Source organism: Camellia sinensis, chromosome 13 (assembly GCF_055761805.1).
Source record: "Camellia sinensis isolate YWXY chromosome 13, ASM5576180v1, whole genome shotgun sequence".
In the NCBI taxonomy this organism is placed as follows: domain Eukaryota; kingdom Viridiplantae; phylum Streptophyta; class Magnoliopsida; order Ericales; family Theaceae; genus Camellia; species Camellia sinensis.
In genome coordinates this window covers 2,966,586-2,994,089 of record NC_138973.1, presented here as the reverse complement: position 1 = coordinate 2,994,089, position 27,504 = coordinate 2,966,586, and the positions used below count along the sequence as shown (strand labels likewise).

Below are 27,504 nucleotides of genomic sequence, written 5' to 3'. Positions count from 1 at the left end.
TGGTTTGATGAATAATACTTTAGTATGCCACACTAATAAAAGAATCTAAACAATAAGAATGAAATAAGTACCTCACGTGATGTTGTCCTGAATTAAATAATAATTTCTCAAATGAAAGGAACAACGGTTCTCTATTGGCTCAAAAATATGATTACATTTGACGCTCATTATCGGCCATGGACTACCTATTATCATTACTTCCAAATTTAAAATATAAAAAAATAGAAAAACACGGAGGGAGCTTTTAGACATTATCTACACCAGTCTTTATTTTCTTTTTCTTCTTTTAATTAATTTTTATTTTATACGAATGTTTTCAATTAATATTGAAAGTTTTTAAACTTTTTTATGACCTTTTAATGTGGGCTTAATTATTTTTTTAAAACAATTACGCTCACTTTCTTTAGGTTTGAAAAAATACAGCAAGTCTTATAAATTTGACATAATTAATTTTTCATCAAAAAAATTCATTATATAGATGAAAAAAATAATATTATCATATCTTTTATATTGAAATATATATTTTATAATATTGATGTATTAGTTTAATGACCACGATAGTATTATGAAAGAACGTCTTTATTGGTATAGCTATTGAAATGGTGAGCATTAGAAATTGGAGACATCTTATGCCCATAAATATATCTAAAAAGAATTAATGTGTGTTTCAGCGCACAAATTATGAGTCCGTAGCAATATTCTTTAATTCATCCTTATGGTGATGTGTACTTGGAGTGGATTTTTCATGACCATGGTGAAGTCTTGTTTCTCACTCAAGTCAACTTCTTCACCACCCTCACTTGTCCACTTGAAATCCCTCACCAAATTAGCCACAAAATACTTTTGATGAAGCAATGCCAATGTAATTGCAGGGCAAACCCTCCTTCCTGCACCAAAAGGCATCATCTTGATCTCTGTAGCTCCTTTTATGTCAAACACCATCTTCTCCTCTCCTCCTTCCTCACTCATAAACCTCTCTGGTCTAAACTTCATTGGATCTTCCCACACATTTGGGTCCCAACCCATCTCTACCACTGTGAAATTCACCATGGCATTCATCGGTATATCGTAGCCTTCCATCACAGTGTTCTCTGTCACGGCACGTGGCAATATGAAGTGCTCGGGTGGATGTCTTCTTAAAGTCTCCAACAATATGGCCTCTAAATATGGCATTTTTTCCAAGTCTTGTTCTTTGATCTCCTCTCCTCTTTTCACCACTGCATTGATTTCTCTATATAGCTTTTCTTGAATTTCTTGGTGCTTCACTAAGTTAGCCATAACCCATTGTAATGTGGTGGTGGATGTATTAGTACCGCCATTGATATACTCCTAACACAAACTCAGCATCTCGCCTTCAGAGAGCTCTGTTTCAGCATTGTTTTCTTGGGGAAGTTGGAGATCACAAAGGGTATTGACGTAGGAGACAATGGATTCACCTTCATCTCCCCCTTTTGTATTGTTTATTTTCTTTCGACGTTGTCTTACGAGTGGAATGAGGACGTCTTCTTGCTTCTTTCGAATCTCCAAGAGTTCTTTCCAAAGCTTTTGAAACACAATCTTTCCCAACCTTGGCATGAAGTTGAGCACATTGAATCTTATGAAATTGGCAAGGACCAGTCGTTGCACCGCCTCTATGTCTTTTATCACCTTCTCTTCTAGTTTATCTCCAAAACACATGTAGGCAAGTAAATAGAACACAACATGTTGAAAATGATCTTGAACAAGGATAGCCTTGTTTCTTGATTCTGGTTGTTCAACTATGTCTAGTAGTTCTTTTTTTAATACGTTGTATGCCCATTTATGACCACCAGAGTATACATTTAACCGAGAAGGATGAAAGACAGATGCAAGGTTTTGGCGAAGAACCTTCCACAATGATCCGTAGGCCGCAGAACTAACAGTGTGGTGGTTGCTAAAGATAACTTTGGTGGTTTCTGTAGGAAAGGGTTCAAGAAAAGAGTTAGAAAATTCGAAGATCTTCGAAGATCCTTGAAGAACAACTTCGAATTCTCTAGAATATAGTGAGAGGCTTAGATTCTTCAATAATCTCAACTTAGGAACACAACAACAAAGGAGATGATGGAGATAAGAGATTGGGTGAAGAAGAAGGCAAAATGGCTAGAGAATAGAATAATGGCAAGGCTCTTCCAAGGATCTCCCACTTTCACTCTCAAGGTTGATAATGGAGAAGGGAAATTAGTTCTTTCCCAAGAGTTAAAAATCTCCAAAATCCATCCCTTGTAAAGCTATGGGTGGGTGCTATTTATAGGCACCTCATGATGTAGGATGGAGCCCATGTGCAAGGCACATGGGGGATATTCTCTCTAACCACCTTGTCCGAGGAGGTGACTTCTCTGAGGATGAGAAAACCCCGAAGAGGAGATCACTCCCTCGGCGAACCCTTCTTCTTAGCCACACCTAACCAATGATCCCCAATTATCCCAAAGGGTCAGGGGTAGTCCCAGAGGACGTCCTGCCGCAAAAATATTGCCGAGTCTCATGGACCCCCCGGGGTCGTGCCACCTCGACCCGGGTATAGGCTAGTTTAACCGAAGAGTGAATTTGTCTCCACTCACCGTCCTCGGGACCGGGTCCTTTGTTCGAACTCCATTACGCCCATGGTTCTGGTGCGTAGATCCCGGAAAGCTCCGAGCCCGTAAGTGTTCTGGGACTCATTAACGGAGCGACTTCTAGATTGCGTCTGAATCCGTTCGAAGCCAAGTATTTCGGACCTCTAGGTTCGTGGATCCGAACCCTTTCGAGTCCGAGTGCCTCGGATCTCTAGGCTTGCTTAATACCCTTTCGAGTCCGGGCCCGAGTAAGTCTCTAGGGTCGTGGATCTGAACCCTTTCGAGTCCGGGCTTGAGTAAGTCTCTAGGTTCGTGGATCCGAACCCTTTCGAGGCTTAGAGCCATTCAGCCCGTTTGACGGCGATAAATCCAAGCCCACCAATCTTGGACTTGCGATAAATTCGGGCCCACTAATCTTGGGCTATTGGGCCTAAATATTTTAGTGGGCTTAAATTAGCTCCTCTTACAGTTTCGATAGCTTGTGGGCGGTTGGCGAAGATAGTGGCATTTTGGACTAGGGCTCGGTGGGCAACTTCACGGGTAGTTATGAAGACGGAAGGCCATGAACCGATATGGAGGGTTAGAATGGGGCCATGTTTGGTGCGTAGCCGGCGGAGGCTGGGTTCCAAGTTGGAGAAATCTTGGGAGGATTTGAGAAGCCGTAGCATGTTACCTAAGAAGGGTATGGTAGGAGGGCCTGGTGAAAGTTTTTTAGTGTGTAAAAGACTTCGGAGGGAATGCAGAGAAAGACAGAGATGCAAAGAGTATGAACCAAAATTCCATCTCAAATTAAACAGATAACAAACGACTAAAGGTTGACCTAGTGGATAAAGTTTTCTTATCGAGTCTTATTGTCATGCTCTATTCTCCTCAAAAAAATAACACATCAAGCACAAAGTTACCAAATAAATATGAGAGTCCTTGTATTTGGAAGTAGCATATGAAGGTTCTTTAATTTGCATATATAAATGCATATGGTTTCTTTCCTCTTCAAATTAATCACCTTTAATGCTTTGTCTCCTTAATGACACTTTAAATCCATTAATTTATTCATTTTGCACTCGAAAAACGATACAATGTGCTCTATCTATTATATCTTAAAAGCAAGTAAAAAGGTTAAGCGGGATGAGACTTTATTCTATCAATATCTAACCTTATAAATTGACAATATTGATTTGATTCAGCAATCCCGTAAATTTTGTAAAAAAATTCTACAATATACGCCACCTCACTTCTAGCCTTTGAATCTTTAAAAAAAAAAAAAAAAAAGAAAAAGAAAAAGAAAAATAAAAAAATTGTTATGATTTACTATGTGATTTGTCATAACAACATTGCAAATAAACAACCTATTAAACAAATAGGGAAACCTCTTTAGCACACACCCTTCTACATAATAGGAGTGCATACACATTTTGAGGGTTTCCTAAAACAAAAGAACACTAGACAGATGCACCCCTACATAGACTAGGCAAGAGAAAAAATAAAGTGCCAGAAGTACACGAATGGCCTGTTTTACTACACACATGTGAATGGCCTGTTTTACTACACACATGTATGGCTTGTTTGATCCAAAATTTCTCAAATTGATAAAAAGAAAACAAAATTTAAAAGCACTCCATCCCTAACTTTCATATAATCATCTTGTATGGCATTTTCCCAACCCTCACTTATCAGGGGTTGGGAGTTTCAAGCCTTGCCACAGACGAGGTAGGATGGAAGAGCGTCATTCTTCTCTTTATGTGCCAACAAAAAAAAAAAAAAAAAAAACCATGTAAACAATTTCAATAATTTCAATAAATTACACCAAACAAAGCCTATATTGGATGCCACAAAAACAAGGGCCATCAGTGCAGAAAAGCACCAAACCCTTAACAGTTAGCCAAGCTCAGCAATTAGACTCATGTCTCGGGATTTCGTTCTCCTATCCCCCCTCCCTCATCCAAAATTAAATTCCATTAGATCAAAGTATTACAAATAATATGTATATAACTTTCCATCAATTTAAAACATCACTTCAGCAACTAAAAAAACATCACTTCAGCAAGAAAAGAAAGCATGTGCCAATAAATTGAAAAGAAGGAAAATTATATATTAGAAGAACAGAACATAGATCTCAATCTCAATTATGAACATGTACAAGAAATGTAAGAATGAAACCTGAAAATCTCGAACACCATACAATTCTTGCAGGTGGGCAACTCCCACAAACTGAAATTGCTGCTTCTCATGATCTAAAAAAAAAAAATTCTATAGAAATCAAAATAACAAAAACAAGTCCAATTTGTATACCAAGTTATAATAATCGCGCTATCTATTTGTTCAATGTTCTATACTTCAAATTTTTTCATTTCTCCTGCATTCACTTCTAGTATCAACAAACCACCATTCAAAAGATACCACCGAAGTCCGAACTCTGAAGAGATTGGTTGAGTGACAGTCTCAGTTAATCTACCCTCAATGATTATTTTCATTGATAAGTTTGTTCAAGAGCATTGTCAAGACAGCATCCCTCTTCTCTGCCCGGCTTTCTTCTCTTATCCTCCTTTGTTCTTCCCTCTCCCTCCAAGCCTGTTCAGCCATCAGCCTCTCTCTTTCAAGCTTCTCCATTGATTGCCGCCACTCCTGCTCAAACATCTGCCTCTCATAGTTATGCCTCTCTATTGACTCCCTCCACAACATCTCGATCCTCTGTTGTTGCTGCAAAAATTCCTGAAGCATTTCCTGAATACTGCTAAGATTATTACCACTATTATTAGTATTACCCATATTAGGTTGTCTTGAAGCCTTGTCCGATCCAGCTGTCCGCAACCGCTTCTCTATCTCACCCTTCTTTTTTCGAGGATTGCCACTTTCTACTTCATCCTCATATTCATAATCTGACAATTCTTCAGAGGAAGGATCTCCACCAATTCGTTTAACCCTCTTCTTTGCATGTGAAGCACCAGATTCGGATTCAAGGAGCGTTCGCTGCATGTCTTTCTCTCTTTCTGTAAATACTGCATGCAATTCCTCAAAAAATGGGCACTGCCGGCCGTTATCTGGATCACCTGTCTCCTTCCCCTGAAATAATCAGCGAACTTCAAATCCATGATCTTATAGCTTAACAAAGTTACTAAAACTAAAACTTACAATAAATAACTTGAAAATGAGGGAAAATAAATCTTCTCTAATATATTCTAAAACAATTTTAGAATATCAATACACATTCACACATGTCGTGTCATGTTGTGTTTGAATCGTGTCAAAAAAATCCTCAACACGAACACAACCTGTTTAAACACTAACATGACCTGCCAATAACTGTGTTAACCCGTGAATGACAAAATTGAGACGATTAATTCATTAACATGTTTAACTCGCACGACACAACACGAGACAAACTTTGATTAGCTACTGTATTTTGAGACCCAAACATTCAAAAAACAAACAAAAAAAAAAACCGTAACCTGTGGTAGATGCACAAATATAAACACATGCATATGCATAACTATCAGATAGACAAATCATAGTTGAGAGTTAGCTAGATTGGAAGTATTATAGTTGTCAAATCGGAATTCGAGTTGTGAATCAAAATGGCCTAGTACCGAATAGCGAATCAAATCGAATTATTAATTGTAAAGATTCAGTCACTTTTTCTTAACTACTAAGAAAAATATATATCTATACACTTAAATGTTAAATAGATCACATAAACATGAAATATTTAAACTTAAATCAATGAAATATTGTTTTGAATGATAAGCACGTGATCTAATAGATTCTTAACCCAAGTTCCCATGTAAGATCATCATCTACCTTTTCCTTTTTTTTTCGATATTTCTTATCAACCCTTTTTAATAAAGAAAGTAAACAAGGACAAACTATCAATTTCCAAGTAACAATAACTTAACAACAATGTTAATATATGGACTATAAGCATACATTACATACCTTTTCAAGTAACAATGACTCAATAGTAAGAAAGAATTAATTGAAATATTTATTGAACCATATTTATTTCAATAAAATAGCAGTAGATAATTCATGGTGCAAATTACTTTAACCTTAAATATCTTAGAAGATATTTTATGATTTTTTTAAAGAAAAAAATGAAAAATATTGGTCTGACTAAATCTAATTGGATCCTATTAAAAACTTCTCAATTATCAAAATAACAAAAAATCATGTATATATATTACCTATTTTCATACTAAACATTATTAGAAGTTGTATAATGTCATTTTCACTAAAAAGAGGCGAAAAAGATAATCAAAATATGTCGGACACAATAGTTTCAAGAATTGCATGAATCGTAAAAAGTGAATCAAATCATAAATCAATTGTAAATCATGTGATTCACCTTAAATTCACTTCCAAAAGAAATTCACCCATAGCTTCGTATCGATTTTGCATAAATTGTAAATCAAATCGTGAATCGTAAGATTATGATAATAGAGAATCAAATCAACCCCACTCTAAAGATCGATCTACAGCACCAAAACAAATTAAATGAGAAAAACGATCTGAAACAAAAGGGCTAGGGTTTCTATAGATCTAAAACAAAGAAACTTATCAAACAAAACGAAGAAGAAAATCTGAAACGAAGAATAAATGGGCTACAATTTCTACAAAAAAGAAGTTCCAAAAACCATAAAAGGAATGAGCTTACGGATCAGCGGTCGTTTGGACAAAGAAGCTTACCGATCGAAGAAGTTCTTAAGTCAATCAAGCTATGATTTCTAACCTTCTACAGCGAAACGAGTTCTCTTGAGTCGGCAGTTCTAGGGTTCCATCCATTCCATGTCTTTAGCTTTTATACTTACATGAATGGTGGAGATTAGTTTTATTGAATACAAAATGAATGGCCAAGATCACTTTCGATAAAATATTTATATATATACACATCCACATGTCATGGATGGGTTGGGGTTGGATTCGTGTTAATGAGTTGAACCGTAATTTTAAACAAATCAAGTGTGTCCACTTTGGGCTACATGGGTTCAACCCGAACACGACCCGTTTAATATTGGTGTTAGAGGGCAATGTCATTTACATGTTCGTGTCAGAAAATGGTCAACCCTCACCAGCTAACTTCGTGAACAGTTCAAATTGTGTTATCATGTCAAGTCAGGGATTCCCGCCCCTAATTCCCATACACTTCTACATATTTCTATACACTTTCACATATGTGAATACACTTTTTACACACATACCACTATTAAGGGCTGATTTGGGAAGTAGCTATTTTAATTGGCTTTTTGACTTTTTACGAAAAGACATGCGAAAAAGTAGAGCAAAGAGTCGACTTTTTTGTAGTGACTTTTTGGCTATTTTAGAGTGTTCCCAAAACAGCCCTAACTACAATCCAATGGGCAATCGTTAGTAGTTCCCTATAGAGAAAACCTTAATATATGCACAATAACTCAAATTAAACTACTTCGGACCTTGGACAAAGTTCTTTCTAGTTACAGACACAAAGAGGAGTCAAATGGTATCCTACTGTATCATGTATCAAATCAAAATTGTTTTGTACTGTGTCATAAAACAAATCTCAAAGAACTTGGATAATAAGCCAAAACATTTATTAGATGAGAAACCAAATACTCAAACATACCATTGAATATGACACTCAAATCTCATTTATTTAAAGAAATCGAAAAGAACAATAAAAGTTCATTTTCCAAAACTATTTGGAGGGCACATGTGTGTGCATATATGCATGTGCTGGTGTGTGTAGCTGGAAGAGCTTCACTCGTCTTTAATGATTATAGCACATACTATCCTTGATGGATTCTCATATCAATAAGAGTCAATTTCTATCAATTAAGAAATTTGATGAAGAAAATAAAACATGTTCCTTCTAAGATTGTCAATTTTTATCAACAAAGGATTCTTGTATCAATGAGTTCAGTACTTGGAACAAGAAGGGGACATGGTACATCAAATGCTCTAAGATGCAATAAAGTAAATGCAAACATATTTCCTTAAATTCATTTTGTTCTTCAAATAGAAGCAAAGTCCATAAGGTTCATCGATCACTATAGGTCTTCTTTGCAAATGCAATCCATCATTCTAGACTATAATTGCACGATCTTGTAAAATGATTTGCATGGAAAAAATACAATTTAATTGTAACTTAGAAAGAATATGAATTACTAATAGCATTATCGTCTAGAACTTTGGAAATATTAAAGCAAAACCATCACACACAAAGTCTAATTTATAAGTAGCTTTAATCATTTGATTCTAGAAGAGTTTAAAATGAACTTGCATTTTTTTCAACTTATTTCTTGGCCAATAACCACCAACGCAAGATCCAAGAATTGTAGATGATCCTCACCCAAAAAACTCTTTCAACAAAATAATGCAGAAATTATCTTCTCTTTTTTTAGCATAAATTTTGTGCGACCTTTATAAATTCACGTGCTAGTGAAAAGTTGCATTATGATGTACGTGTGTAAGAACAACCCGCAAAAACCATGGCTAGCGAATGATTGGTTGGGGCCTACTTATACTGTTGCTGTGATTGTTATGGCTGTTTTTTTCACAACCATTGGTTCTACAAATACATTGATTGGGGGTAAACAATCTTTTACAAGCACCGCATGCTAGGACCCGATTCTGTAACCAACCTAAATTTAGACATAAATAATGATCAATGAGCATAAACAATTTTTACAAAGGTATGCACAAGAAAAAAAAGAAGAAAAAAAAACACATTTTTCTCCCGGCACCAGCAATGTAGCAGCAGCAGACTCCCCATAACTGCACCGCCGACAGAATCAATTTATAAACCTTGTATGAGAAAAGAATTGTGCAATACTGACAATTCATTTCTAGTGAATCATGAATTTGAAGAAAACAGCACTGAGACTTCGATTCTCATGAAAATCCGACAAATATCAAAAATAGCATCTCTAGATACAGAATTAAGGGCTATTAATAAAAATAAAACTTGGTGCGTTATAAATGTATATACCTTGTATTTGTTGACGAGGTTTTTCCACTTGCATTTACACTGATCAGAGCTTCTCCGATACCCTAACTCCCTCATTCTGGAGGAGACAACCTCCCAAAGAGTCTTGTTCCGCTTAGCAACAGTAAAGTCTCTCTCGAGCTCGGCACGAATGGCGATGAAGTCTCGAGTCTCCTGGTGGCTCCACTGTGGCACTCTCTCGTCCTTCCTCGGGAATTCGTCATCGTCTCCGCCGGCTAAGGCAGAGATCGCCGCCTGATTGAGTTGGAGAGGAAGGGGCATCATCATCTGAGTTAGCCGACCTAGACCTTCGTTCTCCCTCCCTCCGCCGCCGCCATCGCCACCGCCACCGCCACCTCCATGCATCATTTTATTGAATTTGGGAGATTGATTTGTTTCCTTTTATTTATTATTAGGGTTCGTTCGGGCGTTTTGGTCAGAGGAGAGGACTCCAGACTGTGGGGTGGGGCTTCCTTTGTCTTTCCTTCTCCTGGAAGAGAGAGAATAAATGGCTGACAAAAATGTTTGGAAAAAAAAAAAAGAAAAAAAGAAAAAGAAAAAGAAAAAGGTACTTATATGTTTGCGGGAAATGTAGAAAAATTGGTTTTAGTGTAGTGTCACATTTTCTTCACTACAGACATTCTCATTGGTGTAGGATATGGGTTGTGGGTGCTAGTAGCCTCATTAAAAAGTCCATGGCTCATGAGTGAATTGGACCAGGTATCCACTCATGGCTTGATTCAAGCTCAAGTATGGCCTAGTATGGTCTTGCTTATAGGTAATTTTTCATATTAGTGTTGGAAGTTTTGCATTAATTAAATTCCTAATACATATAATCTTTTCATCCTATATATACAAAATAATTATCATACTCAAAATTTTGGGATAACTTGGGACTGTGATATGGATGATGAAAAATGGACTGCGGATAGGGGAACCAAGTCTCTCACCAATAGAGCCTTTGACAGCAATTACACTAGTGATGCCATAGTAGTTGCTTTTCATTTTCCAACAATCTTAATTTTTGAAGGATTTTAATTTGCTGGTGACTTGTAATATGATTTTGTTGAAAATGTTTTGTTTTTTTTTATTTTAATGATTGTGGTGGTATTCTTTTAGTGGTAACGGGCTGTTAGTGTGGTGGAAATGTGGGAGGTAATTGGTGGCGAAGGGGTACAAAGGTGATAATGGTGGAGATAGTAGAGTTGTATGCGATGCGTGATTGTTTGTTGTAGACAAATTGTTTGTTGCATAGAGAATAGAGATAAAAGGGGTAATGACTAAAGTATGTTTTACACTTGAAAGTAGTCATATGGCATTTGCATGCATTTTTATGACAAAATTCCTAACGAAAGTAATTTATTGGAATAAGTTGATACAAAAAATAAAATTTATCATGAAAATTGAGTCAATTAAAATTACGAAAACTAAAAAGAGACAATAGGTAAAGTATAAGAACTACTACCATATAGAGTGACTAAAATTTTGTCTTTGACTAATCTTAAAATATATGTAATCCTTAATTCTATATGAACTTTTAATTATTAATCTCCTTTTTAAAAGTTTAAACATATAATTTAAGGATTGATTTGACAAATGAATTTTCAATAGTTATATTTTTTGTTTTTTTTTTTTAAAAAATTTATTTTACTTAAGTTGATTCATTTGGCAAATGGTCATTGTTTTTTGTTATTAAAAATTTTAGGTGGGGTTTTTACCCTCCTTTTTTTGGTGCTTCTTTTTTAATTTGAATTTTTTTACAAACTATAAAAATTATTAGAAATAAAAAAGTATACTAAAAAATTTAAAGAATTTAATAAATTATAAAAATTTCTTTTTTTAGCATTTAATAAACCAGTTTAATCTAGTATTTTTTTTTTTTACTTAAAAAAAATCAGATAAATAAGTCAAAACAAAAATCTTTTTTTTTTTTTTAGGTCAAAGGTAAAATGTTGAGTGATTCTACTTGTATCACCAAATAAACTCCTTACACCCATTTTCTTGTTGCACCACACCCAAAAATTCCTCTCTTTACACTTCTCATAATGCCAAACGTGCTCTCATCTCTTTCATCCCAACATTTCAAACCCTTAGTCTTCTAACCACCACTTTTAACAATTGCTCTATCTCCGGCAGCCAATGTCACCACCTTCACAACCGTTCAACCATCGCGATCACTATTGTCTCAACCACCTTCGCAACCCTCATTGCTACAGCCACCACTTCCTCTGTCGTTCTACTGCCATGACCATCACCATTGCCTCAACCACCCTATTCTGCAATACTTTCAGATTTGCTTATCCACCACCACAATCCACTGTTAGAGCGAGAGAAAGAGAGACAGAAATAGATAAAACCTAGGATTGGGTTTTTGGATGAGAGAAAAAGGAGTAGGAGGGCAACGACAAGAGGAGATGGGGGTGACGGAGAACTGCTGCAACTACCCCCTTCTGCAACACTTTCATATCTGCGTCCCCACCATTGCAATCCACCATCACCGCGACTGTCACATTTCTGCGAGAATGAGAGAAAGAGGCAGAGTGTTGGAATTATCGTTTTTTATAGGCTTATTTTGGGCCAACTTTGAGCCCAAATTTAAGTGGGGCCCACATGTCTTTTGGGGTGGGTCCAAAGAAGTGACGTATTCCTTACTGCATAGCAAGTCACACGGTGAAGATGGTTCGTCAAAACCATTTATGAGTGAATGGGAAGTTGACGTTTTCGGGTTCATGGAATGGACAATTAAAGAAGTAAAATGTGGGTTTCCTTGAAATGGTCGTCTCACATTGAAATTTAAAGAGTACTTATGTGTGTATATAAGTTCTAAGTGAGAATACTTTGGTTGGGCCCCAAGGGGCACCCCAAGTTTGTAAAAGGGAGGAGTTATGGACAAAGTAAGCTTTGGCCCAAACCACCACATGCGCGCGTGCGCTCCGCCGTCGTTCGTCTGAGCTGGGTTGGGCCAGGCCGAGTACGGGTTGTGGGTTAGGTCCTAACTTTAATTTTTTGGACAAAGTTTATTTGAATTTCTCCAAAAAAATCTTGCAGGAAAAATTGAATTCAAATTTTTTGCTCCCAACCAGTGTCCTTTCCAAACCAATCCAAGCAGATTTAGACTGTTTTTCAACCTGTTTTAACATATTGCACCTAGACAGATTTTATTCTTCCCAGACAGATTTAAAATTGCCCAACAGTTTTCAATAGATCAACCTGGTTTCAAACAGATTTTTGCACCTGTTCGGATCTGTCCAATAGTCACCAATTTGCCTATAAATCCAGATTCATTCCAGCAGATTTTTTCATCCAAAAAATTCATTTCTCTTCCCAATTTTGCTCTTTTTGTATTATTCTTCATACTAGTTTTTAGAGAAATTTCTGAGTATAGAACACAGGTTCTAGTTCGCCGTACATATTGTTTGGAGTGCTACTACAATCTGTGTAAATCATTGTATCCTAGGAGATAGACGTCATTTATCCATAAGCACCAGAGTGGGACGAATTTGTCTCAAGGACAGTGTCACACACTTGACTTGATCAATTTTTGTACTTATTCATTTCAGTAAATAAATTTCGTAAGTAATTAATTTTTATTTGTTTGATTTGTTTCACATTATTTTGTTATACACAGAAGATTGTTCCAACAATCTTAAGATAGAGTCAAATTATTCTGTTTATACACAATTTTTTGTTTGTTTCCTTATCTTTCTTTCTTCTTCTTACATAAATTATTTTCTATGCTTACACAAAATAATATTCTGGTTGTAAAATACAAATAGTAGTAATATACTGTTTATTTTCTTTGACAACTAGTAGTAATATACTGGTAGTCATTAACAATTTCAGAATATTCATTTGTGAAGTTGGTCAAAAATTAATTTTAGTTGTCATAAATAATTTCTGAATTTTCATTAATTAAAATTATGTTTTCAATATTTTAATTTTTTAAGTGTTATAGAAATATTTTTCTTTGAGGAATTAATTTGTTTAAATAGAATTTTATTTTCAAATTAATTGAAAATAAAAGTTTCAATTTTTTGTTTCTTTTACTTTTACAAAATTAAATTCTGTGTTTATAATTTAGAATTCATGGACACTGAAACTAGTCAGACTGATGTTCAAACCAATACTGATATGGTGATTGCAATTGCTCTAACCTCTCCTTCTGTTGTGACTGTGCTAGTCAATTACGGTGAAAAGTTAGAGAAATTCTTAGAAACTGATTTTAAAAGATAGCAGCAGAAAATACTGTTCTATCTTACTACTCTGAACCTGGCTCATTTTCTCCGTGAAAATGCTCTTACTCTAAAAGAAGATGAAATCGACTGACAAGTGGTTGCTGCAGTCGATGCTTGAAAGCATGTTGATTTCCTTCGCCGAAACTACATCTTGAACGGACTTAATAACACATTGTACAACGTCTACAACCCTATCAAGACGGCAAAAGAACTTTGGGAGTCTTTGGAGAACAAGTACAAAACAAAAAATGCTAGCTTAAAGAAATTTGTGGTTGGCAAATTTCTGGATTTTGTGATGATTGATTCAAAAACTGTGATCAGTCAAGTTCAAAATCTTCAACTTATTCTGCATGGCATTCATGCAGAAGGCATGTCTATTAGTGAATCCTTCCAAGTTGCTACCTTAATTGAAAAATTACCACAAGGCTGGAAAGAATTCAAGAACTACCTCAAACACAAGCGCAAAGAAATGACATTGGAGAAATTGATTGTGCGTTTGAAGATTTAGAAGGACAACCGCAATTCTAAGAAACGGACTGGTAAGCATCCAATAGAGTTGAGGCAAATGTAGTGGAACATGTACCAAAAGCTAAGAAACGAAAGTTTTCTGGAGAAAGTTTCTCACGAGGCTCTAAATGAGGGGAAACTAAGAAGTACAAGTTTAATGGCAAATGTTACATCTGTCAAAAAGAGAGACATTGGGCCAAAGATTACCATAGCAAGCGTAAAGGCAAAGGAAGATCAAGAAGCCTACTCAAGCCAATATGACCGAGGTAGACAAAATTTCCAATGGTGTAGAAAACATAAATCTTTCTACAGCTGTTTCCGAGGGAAACCTTGTCGAAAATCCTAAAGAATGGTAGGTGGACACTGGTGCTACTCGCCACATCTATGCCGACAAAAAGATGTTCACATCCTATTTCTGTGATGGACAACAGCGAACAACTATTCATGGGCAACTCTTCGACTTCTAAAGTCGAAGGACAAAGAAAGATTATTCTGAAGATGACATCTGAAAAGAAACTCACGCTCAACAATGTGCTGCATGTGCCAAACATCCGCAAGACTCTAGTCTCCAGATCTCTGTTGAGTAAAAATGTGCTTAAGCTAGTGTTTGAGAGTGATAAATTTATACTTACTAAAAATGGGATTTATGTAGGAAAATGCTACATGTCTGATAGCCTTTTCAAAATGAATGCAATGACTGCTGTATCCTTTATTATTAATAAAAATACATCTTCTTCTCACTTGCTTAAGTCTTCAAATTTGCGACATAGCAAATGAGAACATGTTAATTATGAATCTTTGCATAAATTAATTAATATGAAATGTTTACCTAAATTTAAATTGATCCAAATCATAAATGTGATATTTGTGTTAAAGGCAAAATTAACCAAAACTCCTTTTCATACACTAGAAAGAAGTACGGAACCACTTGAATTAATTCATGGTGACATTTGTGATTTTAAATCAATTCAAACTAGAGGTGAGAAAAAATATTTTATCACTTTCATATATGACTATACTAGATATAATTATATTTATTTAATTCGAACCAAGGATAAAACTTTAGAAACTTTTCTTCAATATAAGAATGAAGTTGAAAATCAACTTGGTAAGAAAATTAAAAAACTAAGAAGTGATAGAGGTGGTGAATATGAGTTACCTTTTGGTGAGTTTTGTAAAGAATATGGAATAATTCATCAAACCACCGATCCTTACTCACCTTAGTAAAATGGAATTGCTGAAAAGAAAAATAAGATTTTAAAATATTAATAAGTTCTGGATTACCTCAGAACTTATGGGGAGAAGCAATACTTTCTGCTAATTACATTATTAATAAAGTACCCTAAAAGAAAGTGAATCAAACACCTTATGAAATGTGGCATGGGAGAGTACCATCCTAAAAATACTTAAAAGTGTGAGGGTGTTTGGCTAAAGTGGCTATTCCTAGTCCTAAAAAGACTAAGATAGGTCCTAAAACTGTTGATTGCATATTCATTAGTTATGCCAAGAATAGTTGGAACATTTCGAAATGCATGTAAATACTATTATTGAATCTCAGAATGCGTCATTCTTTGAACATGTGTTTCCTAATAAAACTGGACAAAAGACTAGTATTTATAAAAGATCTTATGATGTTATTACTAGTAATGATCACGAACAAAAACAAGAACAAGAGCAAGAGAAAGATCAAAATGATGAAAAGGAACCTAAGCATAGTAAACGTGCTAGAACCTCAAAATCTTTTGGTCTAGATTTTCTAACTTTATTGTTAAAAAATGAGCCTTTAACTTTCAAAGAAGCTATGTCCAGTCCTGAAGCTCCTTTTTTAAAAGAGACTGTAAATAGTGAAGTTAAATCCATCTTGCAAAATCACACTTGGGAATTGGTGGATTTGCCACCAGGTTGTAAACCTCTTGGTTACAAGTGGATTTTCAAAAGAAAAATGAAAGCGGATGAATCAATTGACAAATACAAGGCAAGAGTTATGGTCAAAGGTTTTAGACAAAAAGAAAGTCTTGATTACTTTGACACATACTCACCAGTTACTAGAATAACATCCATTAGAATACTAATTGCCATTACATCTTTGTATAATCTAAAAATTCATCAAATGGATGTAAAAACCGCTTTCTTAAATGGCGACTTAAATGAAAAAATTTATATGGAACAATCAAAAAGATTTTTTGTTCCAGGAAAAGAAAAGAGTGTAAATTGGTTAAATTATTATATAGTTTAAAACAAGCACCAAAACAATGGCATGAAAAATTTGACAAGGCAATAATGTCAAATGGATTTAAAATTAATAAATGTGACAAATGTATTGATATTAAAAACACAAACATAGGTTATGTTATAGTATGTCTTTATGTGAATGATATACTCATCATAGGTAGTAATAATAATATGATTAAAATTACCAAGAAAATGCTGAATAAACATTTTGACACGAAAGACATAGGTAGGGACTGCTGATGTAATACTTGGTATGAAAATTACCAAAATATCAGAAAGTTATGCTTTGTCACAATCACATTACATTGAGAAAATACTTCACAAATTCAGTAAAGATGATCATCATCTGTCTAGAACACCTGTGGATGTTAATTTGTTTTTCTAAAAATGTACAAGAAAGTATTTCTCAATTAGAGTATGCCCAAATTATTAGAAGCTTAATGTACTTGATGAACTGCATTCGCCCTGATATAACTTATGCAATAAGCAAATTAAATAGATATACGAGTAATCCAGGAGTAGAATATTAGAAAGCAACTATAAGGATTCTAAGATATCTCCGATTTACTCATAACATTGGGCTAAATTATACTAGATATCTAACAGTACTTGAAGGATACTGTGATGCAAAATGGATATCGGATACTAGAGATTCAAAATCCACCAGTGGGTATGTCTTTACTCTTGGTGGTGCAGCTATATTTTGGAAATCTTCCAAACAAACCTGCATTGCTAGGTCTACTATGGAATCAGAATTTATAGCTTTAGATAAAGTTGGGAATAAGTAGAATAGCTTTGCCACTTCCTTGAAGATATTCTAATGTGGCCAAAACCAGTACCTTCTATATGCATACATTGCAATAATCAATCAGCAATAGGTAGAGCACATAATCATATGTATAACGGTAAGTCACGACACATTCATCGTCGACATAACACCGTAAGACAACTACTCTCTAAAGGAATTATTTCCATTGAATATGTGAAATCTAAAGACAACATAGTGTATCCACTAACCAAAGGGTTAGCAAGAGAGTTAGTTGAGAATTCATCGAGGGGAATGGGACTTAAGCTTATTAAATAAGAGTTACCACAACAGCAACCCAACCTAGTTGATTGGAGATCCCAAGATCTAGGTTCAAAGGGACAACTGAGTTGTGTAGAACTCAAAAGGATCATTGGGGAGTTAGACTCGTACCCATTTCTATGATGAAATAGTGATGTCTGCAGCGTTTTAGGTTTAAGTAATACTTTTAATGATTCTTATATCTAGGAATACCTAGTGGAGTATGGCAAGATACTCTTCATACGAATCACCTATGTGAGTGTGAACTGGGCCGGTTCTATAAGATTTGTGAAGGGATACAACTCTCTAGAGCACGCATGAAATACCAAGTTGTTCAGGGCCCGCCAAAATGAACACAATAGTGAGAACTAAACTATGTTTGGTAATATACTGTGTGAGTTCTATTGTCTTGGTTTACACAAATGTCTGAACAGCTCAAGATATCATGTTCACTGGTTAGCTAGTAAATTCAATAGTGTCTCACAAGGGAAAGTTCAAAACCAAAAGCTACCTATCCTTTGCAGAATATTTTTAATTTCTGGGCTCTTTGTAACAAGATCATGTTGTTGCATTTTCTCTCCGTCAAATTCCATTCATGTGAAGAATTGTTAGAATTATGATTTTTTATAGGTTTATTTTGAATCCAAATTTGAGTGGAGCTCACACGTCTTTTGGAGTGGGTTCAAAGAGGTGACGTGTTACTTACCGCATGGCAAGTCACACGGTGAAAACGGTTCGTCAAAACCATTTATGAGTGAATGGGAAGTTGACGTCGGTTTTGGGTTCGTGGAATGGACAATTAAAAAAGTAAAATGTGAGTTTCCTTGAAATGGTTGTCCCAAATTGAAACTTAAAGATAACTTATATGTGTATATAAGTTCTATGTGAGAATACTTGGGTTGGTTTGGACCTAAGGGGCACCCCAAGTTTGTAAAAGGAAGGAGTTATGGACAAAGTAAACTTTAGTACCTTATTGTATTGAATATGATTTATAAGTTTTATTTGGTCTTAAATCGATTTTTAGAGGTCAAGGAAATATCCGTAGTCTATATAAAACAAAGTTTATTACTTAATTCAACGGAGAACTTTGTAAAGCTTTTGATGCACTTCTATGAATTGTGTGATGCAACATCGAATGGTTATCACTTTGGATTCTTTCGAAGGTGTTAGCCAATCATTGATCATGTTATTTGCTCTACAATTTGCAACATCTTTGCTCATGCTCAATTCCAAAGGACTAAATAATACAAATGTGATGCTCATTTCGAAAAATGCATCTCACGCTCAAAACCGTTGATTGAGTCTCTCATTTATGGAACACTTGCCCAACATGGTCTTCCCAAGCACTCTACTAATCTTGTGATGCTATTTGTCTCTACGGTCTCTTTCTCTATTCTTTGGAATAGTATGCCATCCACTCTTTTTTTTCTTCCAACATATGGTGTTAGACAAGGGGACCCTTATCACCATATATTTTCATTTTATGGATCAACCAGCTCTCACTGGATCTTACTTCTGCTTGTGAAGCTCACAAACTTCACCCTATTGAAGTGTCAAAAGGAGGATTAGGTGACTTGCACTCATTTTTAGCGGATGATATCCACTTTTTTGTTGTGCCACCACAAAGATTGTCTTACGCTATCAAATATTCTTGCCTCATTCTACTCATGTTAGGGGATGAGCTTCAACTTATTTTTAAATGGAACATTGTTACATCCCCCAAAATAGATAGAGGGTTTTCTTCCTTCTGGGTAGCCCAGCCCAAAACCACACACAGTCCTCTCTAGAAGCAAATTCTCAAAGCCCGTGATACGCTTCTTATAGACATCCAATAGAGAATCAGCTTTCACTCATACAAGTCATTTTGGTATGACAAATGACTCCCACAAGGACCCCTTCACCACCTTTTCATTGCCTCTCTGCCTTTTGCATGGGAAACTCTCCAAATCAAAGACCTTAGAACTATAGGAATATGAAAACTAGATATTTTCACTCACACACTGTCACCTACCTTACTTGATCAAATTTGTGGTATCCTGCTTAGCTTTGGCACAAACACTACCCCCCCTCCCCCAAAAAATAATAATAATTACTTTCTATAGCATTGCACACACATATATTTGTGCGATCATGTTAAACTGGATCTCCCCATCATTTCTTTACCACCGACGTAACCAAGCGGATGAAAGTTCTATACATGCCCTTGTGATTGTGTATGGCCGCAATCTATACATATATGGAATTGACTTCATCCACCGTTGATCATAAAATCTACAATGTCCTTCCTTTTAAGGATTGAATTCAGTGCTTTCTCGCACTAGGCGAAGTCTATCAACCGTCACATTAAAATGATACTCCAACAAACCATGGAATACTTCTTTCTTGGCTTCACTACCAAACCTCTGCCCTCTCGGTGTAAAATCCTTTTCAGATGGACATCTCCAGGGTTGGATTTTCTTAAACTAATTTTTGTGCTCTTGGGCCACCAGGTCCAGCCAGCCTAGCAGGCGTCTTTAGAGATCAATCTAGCCACTGGGTTATGGGTTTTGCACAATGCATTGGTTTGACTAATAGTATGGTAGCTAAATTATGGGCCACCATAAAACAATTCCGGAAACAGATTCACACGCTGTTTATCCTTTATTATCTACCTTCACCTGCTGCTCACCATCAATTCAACCCATTCGCTGACTTCGGCTCGCTTGTACTGCATAGCTGTCGCACTCTTAGTTTTCATCACAAATCCCTTGTGTTACATACTTAGATTCCTGTCTTTTGTTTTGCCTTACATCCAACTTAACTTTATAAATAAATAAATTCGCCTATCGACTCAGAAAATAAAATAAAAGAAGTCTGGACTAGTTCCAAAAAAACAACCTTAGAATCCAAAAAAACAACCTTAGAATCCCTTCACCCAACTCACTTGTTAATTCCAAGTCACTTGCAAGCCCAATTAAGAGTCTCAGCTACCCTCAACTCAATTACAAACAAAACACCCAACTAACCGGCCCAATTCCATTCAAGCTTTGATATTTCTCAAAATTCTGCACCTAAAAGCCCCAATTATTAGCATATAAACATTACATAAATTTACAGGGTTGGAGATACTACAGCTTCGGAAACACTAGAATGCAAAATTTAAAGACGAAAATACGTAATGTATGGTTTAAATCGAGACGAGAGACCATAAATATTGAACAAAATAAAGAACAGTAATCGAATTTGTGAGCACATTTTCTTTGATTATTCAGTTAATTTTTTGTTGAGTAAAAAAAAATTGAAAAGAAATAGAAAAATAGAATCAGAGAAGAAACACAGACCTTGATTCGATCTGCGATCAGAGCTGAGAGGAATCAAAGTAGAGCTGTAAAGTGAGAAACTACAAAACCTCCTCCGTTATATGCAGATTTGAGATTGCGAGGGGGGAGAGAGAGAGAAAGAGAGATGCTCGTATTAAAGGGGCATCACTACATCCAATGAGAGCAAAGTGGATTGGCACGTGAGAACGGCGACCTTCCGCACGTACGAAGCTAAAGAAAGCTAGTACACATTTTTCAAAGTTTACAAATGGTTGAGTGTAGTAAAAGTGATGTTTTAATAATATGTGACAGTGGATATTAGCATCATTACAGTGGATAATTTTTTTTTTTTTTTTTTTGACATTTCTAATTCATTAATGTTAGTAATAAATTTTTTTTAATGGCGCGAATTATTGTTGTTCAAAGCCCAATTGTCCCCCCCCCACTGGATTTATTTTTTAATTTCTTAAATTAAGAATTTGTTTCGCATCTTAAATAAATACATTTATTTGAGTAATATTAAAACATCTCTAATGCTTAACTTTTTTTTCATTAAATCTGAGTAAAAAAAAGACTATTTTCTTAATTTGATATAGATTGCTCCAATGATTGTCATCAAAGGCAAGGGTCGACTGGTAAGACAAATATATATATGTATATATATATATTTTTTTATTTGTTTGAATCTGAATATTTGAACTGTTTGAACTTTTTACCGGTCGATTGGCCGGACGTCCAACAGGTTGACCGTGGCCCCACTTACAACGTTACAGCACAGTGAATTGGTGAAGGCTCCCGCAGATTCTCAATTTGATGAAAATTTTGTTCCGTTCTCAGTTTGATATCGGTCGTTGGAGCCAAAAAAGCGACTTTTTTCATCAAATTCAAATTTGATACTGAATTTGATTCACCGTTGGAAATTGTCTTAGGCCTTCGTTTGAAATATGAGTTGACTTTTTAATTTTTTGACTATTTTAATTTGAGGTCAAAAAGTCTCGTTTGGAATAGAATTTTCGATTTTTTTGACTTTTGTGAGAGAAAAAATAAAATGATTATAATTTAGATGTAATATTTTTTCTTATTGAGCTCTTTTTTTTTTTTTTTTTTGTACGACTATTTTAGCCCAAAAAGATGATACCCAACATAGCCTAACTAGCATATCAACTTATGCAATGCATGAGTTAAATAAATAATTAAAAATAAATTAAAAAAATATATATTTATAAGAAAATAAAAATAAATTTCATTTTATGAATTTTTTTGTTTTAGTTTATTTTATGTTAAAGTTTGTCGTAAAACTTAAATATATCCTTTTAGAAATAAAACAACACGTATTGATAAAATCATTAAAATCGGTCAAAATGCCAACTAAATTACACAAAAATTAATTAATTAAAATTTTTTAATTTAATTTTATTTTAAAATGTAAACTATTTTCAACTGAAATATGCACAAGACTACAATTAAATATGAGCATATGTTTACTTTCCATAATTGAAATAAATCATTTTTTCCTTCTTTTTTCGATGTGGGATTATATAAAATAAACATTAATAATTGTTTGGGTGGAAAGTTATTTCGAATCAAATAATATCAATCATTTAATCTTTAATTAGGTCAATTTTTAGTTTATTTCGAATCAAACAAATCTAAATTAATATATTTTGATAAAACTGTTAAGATCACTATTAAACCAACGAATCAGTCAAATCGAAAATAGTTCAACCAAACCAAACCAAGCCTTAAGTCCCATCAAAGGCCATTTCATTAGTCAAATTAAGTAGATTCATATCTCTATTTATAACGCTAGTTAACGTTAATCTAGGCCTACCCCGTCCCCTAACACTTCCATCTACCGTTACAGCATCGCATCTCTTCACTACTGCATTTGTTGGTCTCCGTTGAATATGACCAAACCATCTCAAACGATTCTCTCTCAACTTATCTTCTATCGGTGCTACTCCTACCCATTCCCGAATACACTCGTTCCTAATCTTGTCCTGTCTAGTCTTACCACACATCCACCTTAGCATCCTCATCTCAGCCACACTCATCTTATCTACATGTTGTTTCTTGGTTGCCCAACACTCCGTCCCATACAACATAGCTGGTCTAATAGCCATTCTATAAAACTTACCTTTTAGTCTAGTGGGTATTCGTTTATCGCACAATACGCCGACGCACTTCTGCACTTACACCATCCCGCCTTAATCCTATGGGCCACATCTGCATCAATCTCTCCCGCTGTTGTGATAATCGACCCTAAATAACGAAAATGTTCACTCTTAGGCAGTTCTTGGTTCTCAATCTTCACTTCTCCTCTGCTTTCATTATTATTGTTATTAAATTTACACTCCATGTACTCTGTCTTAGTTCTGCTTATTCGAAATCCTTTAGATTCAAGAGCTTTTCTCCAAATCTCCAACTTTGTGTTAACTCCTTTTTTAGTCTCATCCACTAACACAATATCGTCTGCAAAAAGCATATACCATGGCACGTCATCCTGAATATTTATCGTCAACTCGTCCATAACTAAAGCAAAAAGATAAGGACTTAAGGTAGATCATTGGTGTAACCCTACAGTGATAGGAAATTCATTTGTTTCTCCAGCTGGCGATCTAATAGTGGTCGCCACCCCTTCATACATGTCCCTAATCACGTCAATATAGTCTTTTGTCACCTCTTTCTTCTCTAACGCCCACCATATTATATCTCGGGGCACTCTGTCATATGCTTTCTCAAGATCTATAAACACCATATGAATGTCTCTTTTCTTTTCTTTATACTTTTCTATTACTCTCCTCAAAAGATAGATCGCTTCCATTGTTGACCTACCAGGCATAAACCCAATTTGATTCTCTGACACTTCTGTTATGTCTCGCAATCGGCGTTCCATCACCCTCTCCCATACTTTCATTATATGACACATTAGCTTAATTCCTCTATAATTGTTACAGTTCTGGACATCACCTTTATTCTTATAGATTGGCACTAAAATACTCTTCCTCCACTCATCTGGCATGTTCCAAGTCAACAAAATTTTGCTAAACAACCTAGTCAACCAAGCAACTCCCTTTTTACCCAATCACTTCCAAGCTCCAATAGGGATATCATCAGGTCCTAAAGCCTTATTTGATTTCATCTTCTTAAGTGCAATCTCCACTTCAAAATTCCTAATCCTGCGATAGAACCTATAGTCTTGGTTTATCGTATTACTGATTATTTCTTCCCCTATTGTCGTACTTCCATGTTCCTCATTTAACAGTTTCTCAAAATAATTCTTCCATCTTTCCTTAATCTCATCATCCTTCACCAATACCTTAGAATCCTCACTCTTGATTCACTTTACTTGATTAAAATCTCTTGTTTTCCTCTCCCGTATCTTAGCAAGTTTGTATACCCTCTTCTCTCCCTCTTTACTATCTAGTCTAGTGTATAGGTCATCATAAACTTGCAACTTAGTCTCTCTCACTACTTTGTTGACCTCTTTATTAGCCAATCTATAGCTCTTAAGGTTTTCCTTAGTTCTATCCTTCTGTCACTTTTTAAAGCACTCTTTTTTTGCCTTAACTACCGCTTGGACCTCTTTCCTCCACCACCAAGTTTCCCTAGAGCTGGGTCCCGTTCCTTTCGACTCTCCAAGCACTTCCCTTGAGATTCTCCTCATACAATTGGCCATCGAATTCCCCATAGTGTTAGTATCACCTTCGAAGTCCCAAGTACCTTTCTTATCCATTCGATTCTTATATATTTCTAGTTTATCCCCTTTTAAGTCCCACCATCTCGTCCTACGATGCCCACCATCCTTCCTAGCTTGGTATTGCCTTCTAAAACATAAATCTAGTACCAAAATCCTATTTTGTTGTAGTTCAACCACTACAACAAAATGCACTTTTGGCGACCACTTTTGGTGACTAAAAAATGATATTAGTTGGGCAAAAGTCAAATAATTAGTTACTAATTTTTTTTAGTTGGGAATATTAATTATTGCCAACTAAAAAAAAAAAATTAGTTGCTAAAAATATCACAAGTGGTGACTAAAAAATACCACTTTTGGGAATTTTTTTTTGGTCGCCAAAAGTATTTTTTCAACGACAAAAGAATATTTTAGTAGTCGTATAGTTAATTTTAGCTACTAAAATTGTTTAGTAGCCGAATGAAGAGAAAAATATTATTTTTTATCTTTAGCTACAAAAGAATATTTTAGTCGCAAAAAATAAAATATTTGGAGGGAGATTTCAAATTTTGGAGGGATTAAAAAATAATTAGCGACTAAAATATTCAGTCGCGATTCGTTATTACTTATTTATGTATTTTGTTTCCAACCCAAAACAGACATTTACTGTTCGTCTTTGGCTACCAGGAAGTTAGTCGGCCAATATTCACTTTTGGCGACTAATGGTTTGGTCGCCGTTAATAACATTTGTCACTATTTTTGGACAAATTAGTAGTTTTGTCGCTAAAGGTTGAATGAAATAGAGGGAAATGAATAAATGTTGGCGCCTGTTTATTTTTACACATCTGATGCTCTCTCTTACACACAGATTCTGTAAGCACCAAACCTCACCCAACCTCACCTTAGCGCAGACCACTGCCGCTCGCCACCGCCACCGCCGTCGCAAATCACGACGACCACCGCCGCACCCTCCCAGGTTTTCTCTTACTCTCGGTCTCTCTCTCTCTCTCTCTCTCTCTCTCTCTCTTTCTCTCTCTCTTGGGTCTGTCGACCTTGGTCTCACAGAAGACCCAAATTTTTGTTTAAAAATGGAAGGGCCTAAATAATTTAATTTTAACCGTTGTTGTATTTTAGTAGTTTAAAAATAAAGTTTTACCGAAATAATTATAAAAAAATTGATGTGGTGAATTATTTTGAAGTAATAGATATATCCTTTTCAATCTATCTCTTCTTTCCCTTTCCCCCTTTCTGCAACTCCCTTACCACCAGGGGAAACCCTCTTCCCAAACCCCTCTGCAAAACCCCCTATTTCCCTTCCTATGACCCCCTTTCGGCTTAATTAATGAAATCAAGAATATATATATATATATATGCAACTTTCAGTGGGTTGCAAGAGAAATCTGTCATTCATTCATTCCTCATGTGCCAATGTTTGTGAAAAAGGGTTGGTCTATTTTCCTGTGTTGGTAATCAAACTAATCTTTTTGATTTATGCTCACCAAGTGTATGTAAAAATATCATAGAGAGGTTTTGAGGACTGGTTTGTTGGTTTAATACCCAAATGTTTAAAAATGTGTTTGAAAGTTTAAGAATCGACTACCCCTCGCTATTGCAGCAGTTGACAGTATCGTATCTTAATCCATAGTTGTATCTATTTTCATGTTAGAACATAATTGTCTGATTCCTACATGGCCCGTCTTCACATATGGGGAAGAAAGAGTACAACATAGCCCTTTTCAACCAAGTACAATTGTATGACCAGCAAACGAAGTAACTATGGATCCTAGGTTTGTCTCCTAAAATTTATCTTAGCATATTGATCTATCGAATAGCTTATAGACAATTAGCTACCTGCCAGATAGTGACATCTTTGCTATCTTTTTCAAGACTTTTTGAGAAAATTTAGTTTTGATGTAGGACTAAGTCTATGCCAAGAGTTTGATAATTTATTGTAAGACATGGCAATAAAAATGCTGTTCTTGTTCTCTATTAATGAAAAAGTTGACTTTGGAGTCCAACAACATGTTTTACTGTTCATGATCTAATTGTATGGAATACGGGTTATAAAGGAGGAATAGAAGGAGGATTGTAGAATTCCTGAATGTGTTAAGTGAACATTTCCACTTATTATAGAAAGGAAATTTATTTGCTTCGTAGATGATGCTTTTTAGAGGAATCATAGGCTAAAGATTTTAACAAAGTGAAGTTTCAAAAGCCGGTTTGGGCATTGAGTTGCTTAAAAATAAATTATGTGCATCTTGTAAATAAAAATAGAAAGAAAAAATAATCTTGAGCTTCAGTTAAATGTTTCTTAATCTTGAGCTTCAGTTAAATAGAAAGAAAAAATAATCTTGAGCTTCAGTTAAATAATTTTTGTTTTTACTTGTATAGAGATGTAGTTGTTTCTGTTGATAATAAAGAAACAACATTATGGATTCTATTTCAGTTGGCCTTTTGGTTTCTTTGTTTGAACTACCATACTCAGTATTGGAACTAGATTGTTCTAGTCTGTTTATGATTTACCTTTGTTAAATGATAATACTTATTTCTCACATAAAAACCACATTAAAATCAAGTCTACCAAACACATTAAAACTAACTCTATCGAACGTAATAACCACTAAAATTCTCATGTAAGTCTCTTAGGCTCTGTTTGATTCCAGGATATAAAGGGTGGGACTGGATATTATATACTGTGGGGTCCACATATCCCATGTTTGCAATTTTTTTTTAAAGAGGATACAATATACTATGGGATTGTATATCCCCCAAAATTGGAGGATATACAATACCACCACCCCTGCATTATATCATATCCCATAGGTTGAGATATGATTTAAAAAGTCCAATTTACCCTCTTGTCTATCTAATATAATATAATATAATTTTTGAAGTAATATAATATAATTATTGAATTTAATTTAATATAATGTAATATAATTTAATATAAATTTTGAATTTAAT

The 27,504-nt window shown here is 35.1% G+C and overlaps 1 protein-coding gene and 1 pseudogene across 3 annotated transcripts; both read right to left on the bottom strand.

The window, feature by feature from the left end:
• Positions 1-702: 702 nt before the first annotated feature.
• LOC114267632 (cytochrome P450 89A2-like) lies at positions 703-4,798 on the bottom strand (annotated as a pseudogene).
• On the bottom strand, positions 4,639-21,129 carry LOC114267592 (trihelix transcription factor GT-3b). Of its 3 annotated transcripts, XM_082901242.1 has the most exons (5): positions 20,886-21,003; positions 15,427-15,504; positions 14,789-14,843; positions 9,529-10,015; positions 4,639-5,630 (listed from the first exon to the last, which is right to left on the bottom strand). In XM_082901242.1, exons 4-5 carry the CDS (start codon positions 9,892-9,894, stop codon positions 5,025-5,027), a joined length of 972 nt encoding a protein of 323 aa, XP_082757368.1. In that variant the 5' UTR covers positions 9,895-10,015; positions 14,789-14,843; positions 15,427-15,504; positions 20,886-21,003; the 3' UTR covers positions 4,639-5,024. The 3 variants fall into 3 exon arrangements, with proteins under 3 accessions (XP_082757368.1, XP_082757367.1, XP_028064442.2); XM_082901241.1 differs by lacking the exon at positions 14,789-14,843 and having other exon boundaries at positions 20,886-21,015; XM_028208641.2 differs by lacking the exons at positions 14,789-14,843; positions 15,427-15,504 and having other exon boundaries at positions 20,886-21,129.
• Between the last annotated feature and the right edge of the window lie 6,375 nt (positions 21,130-27,504).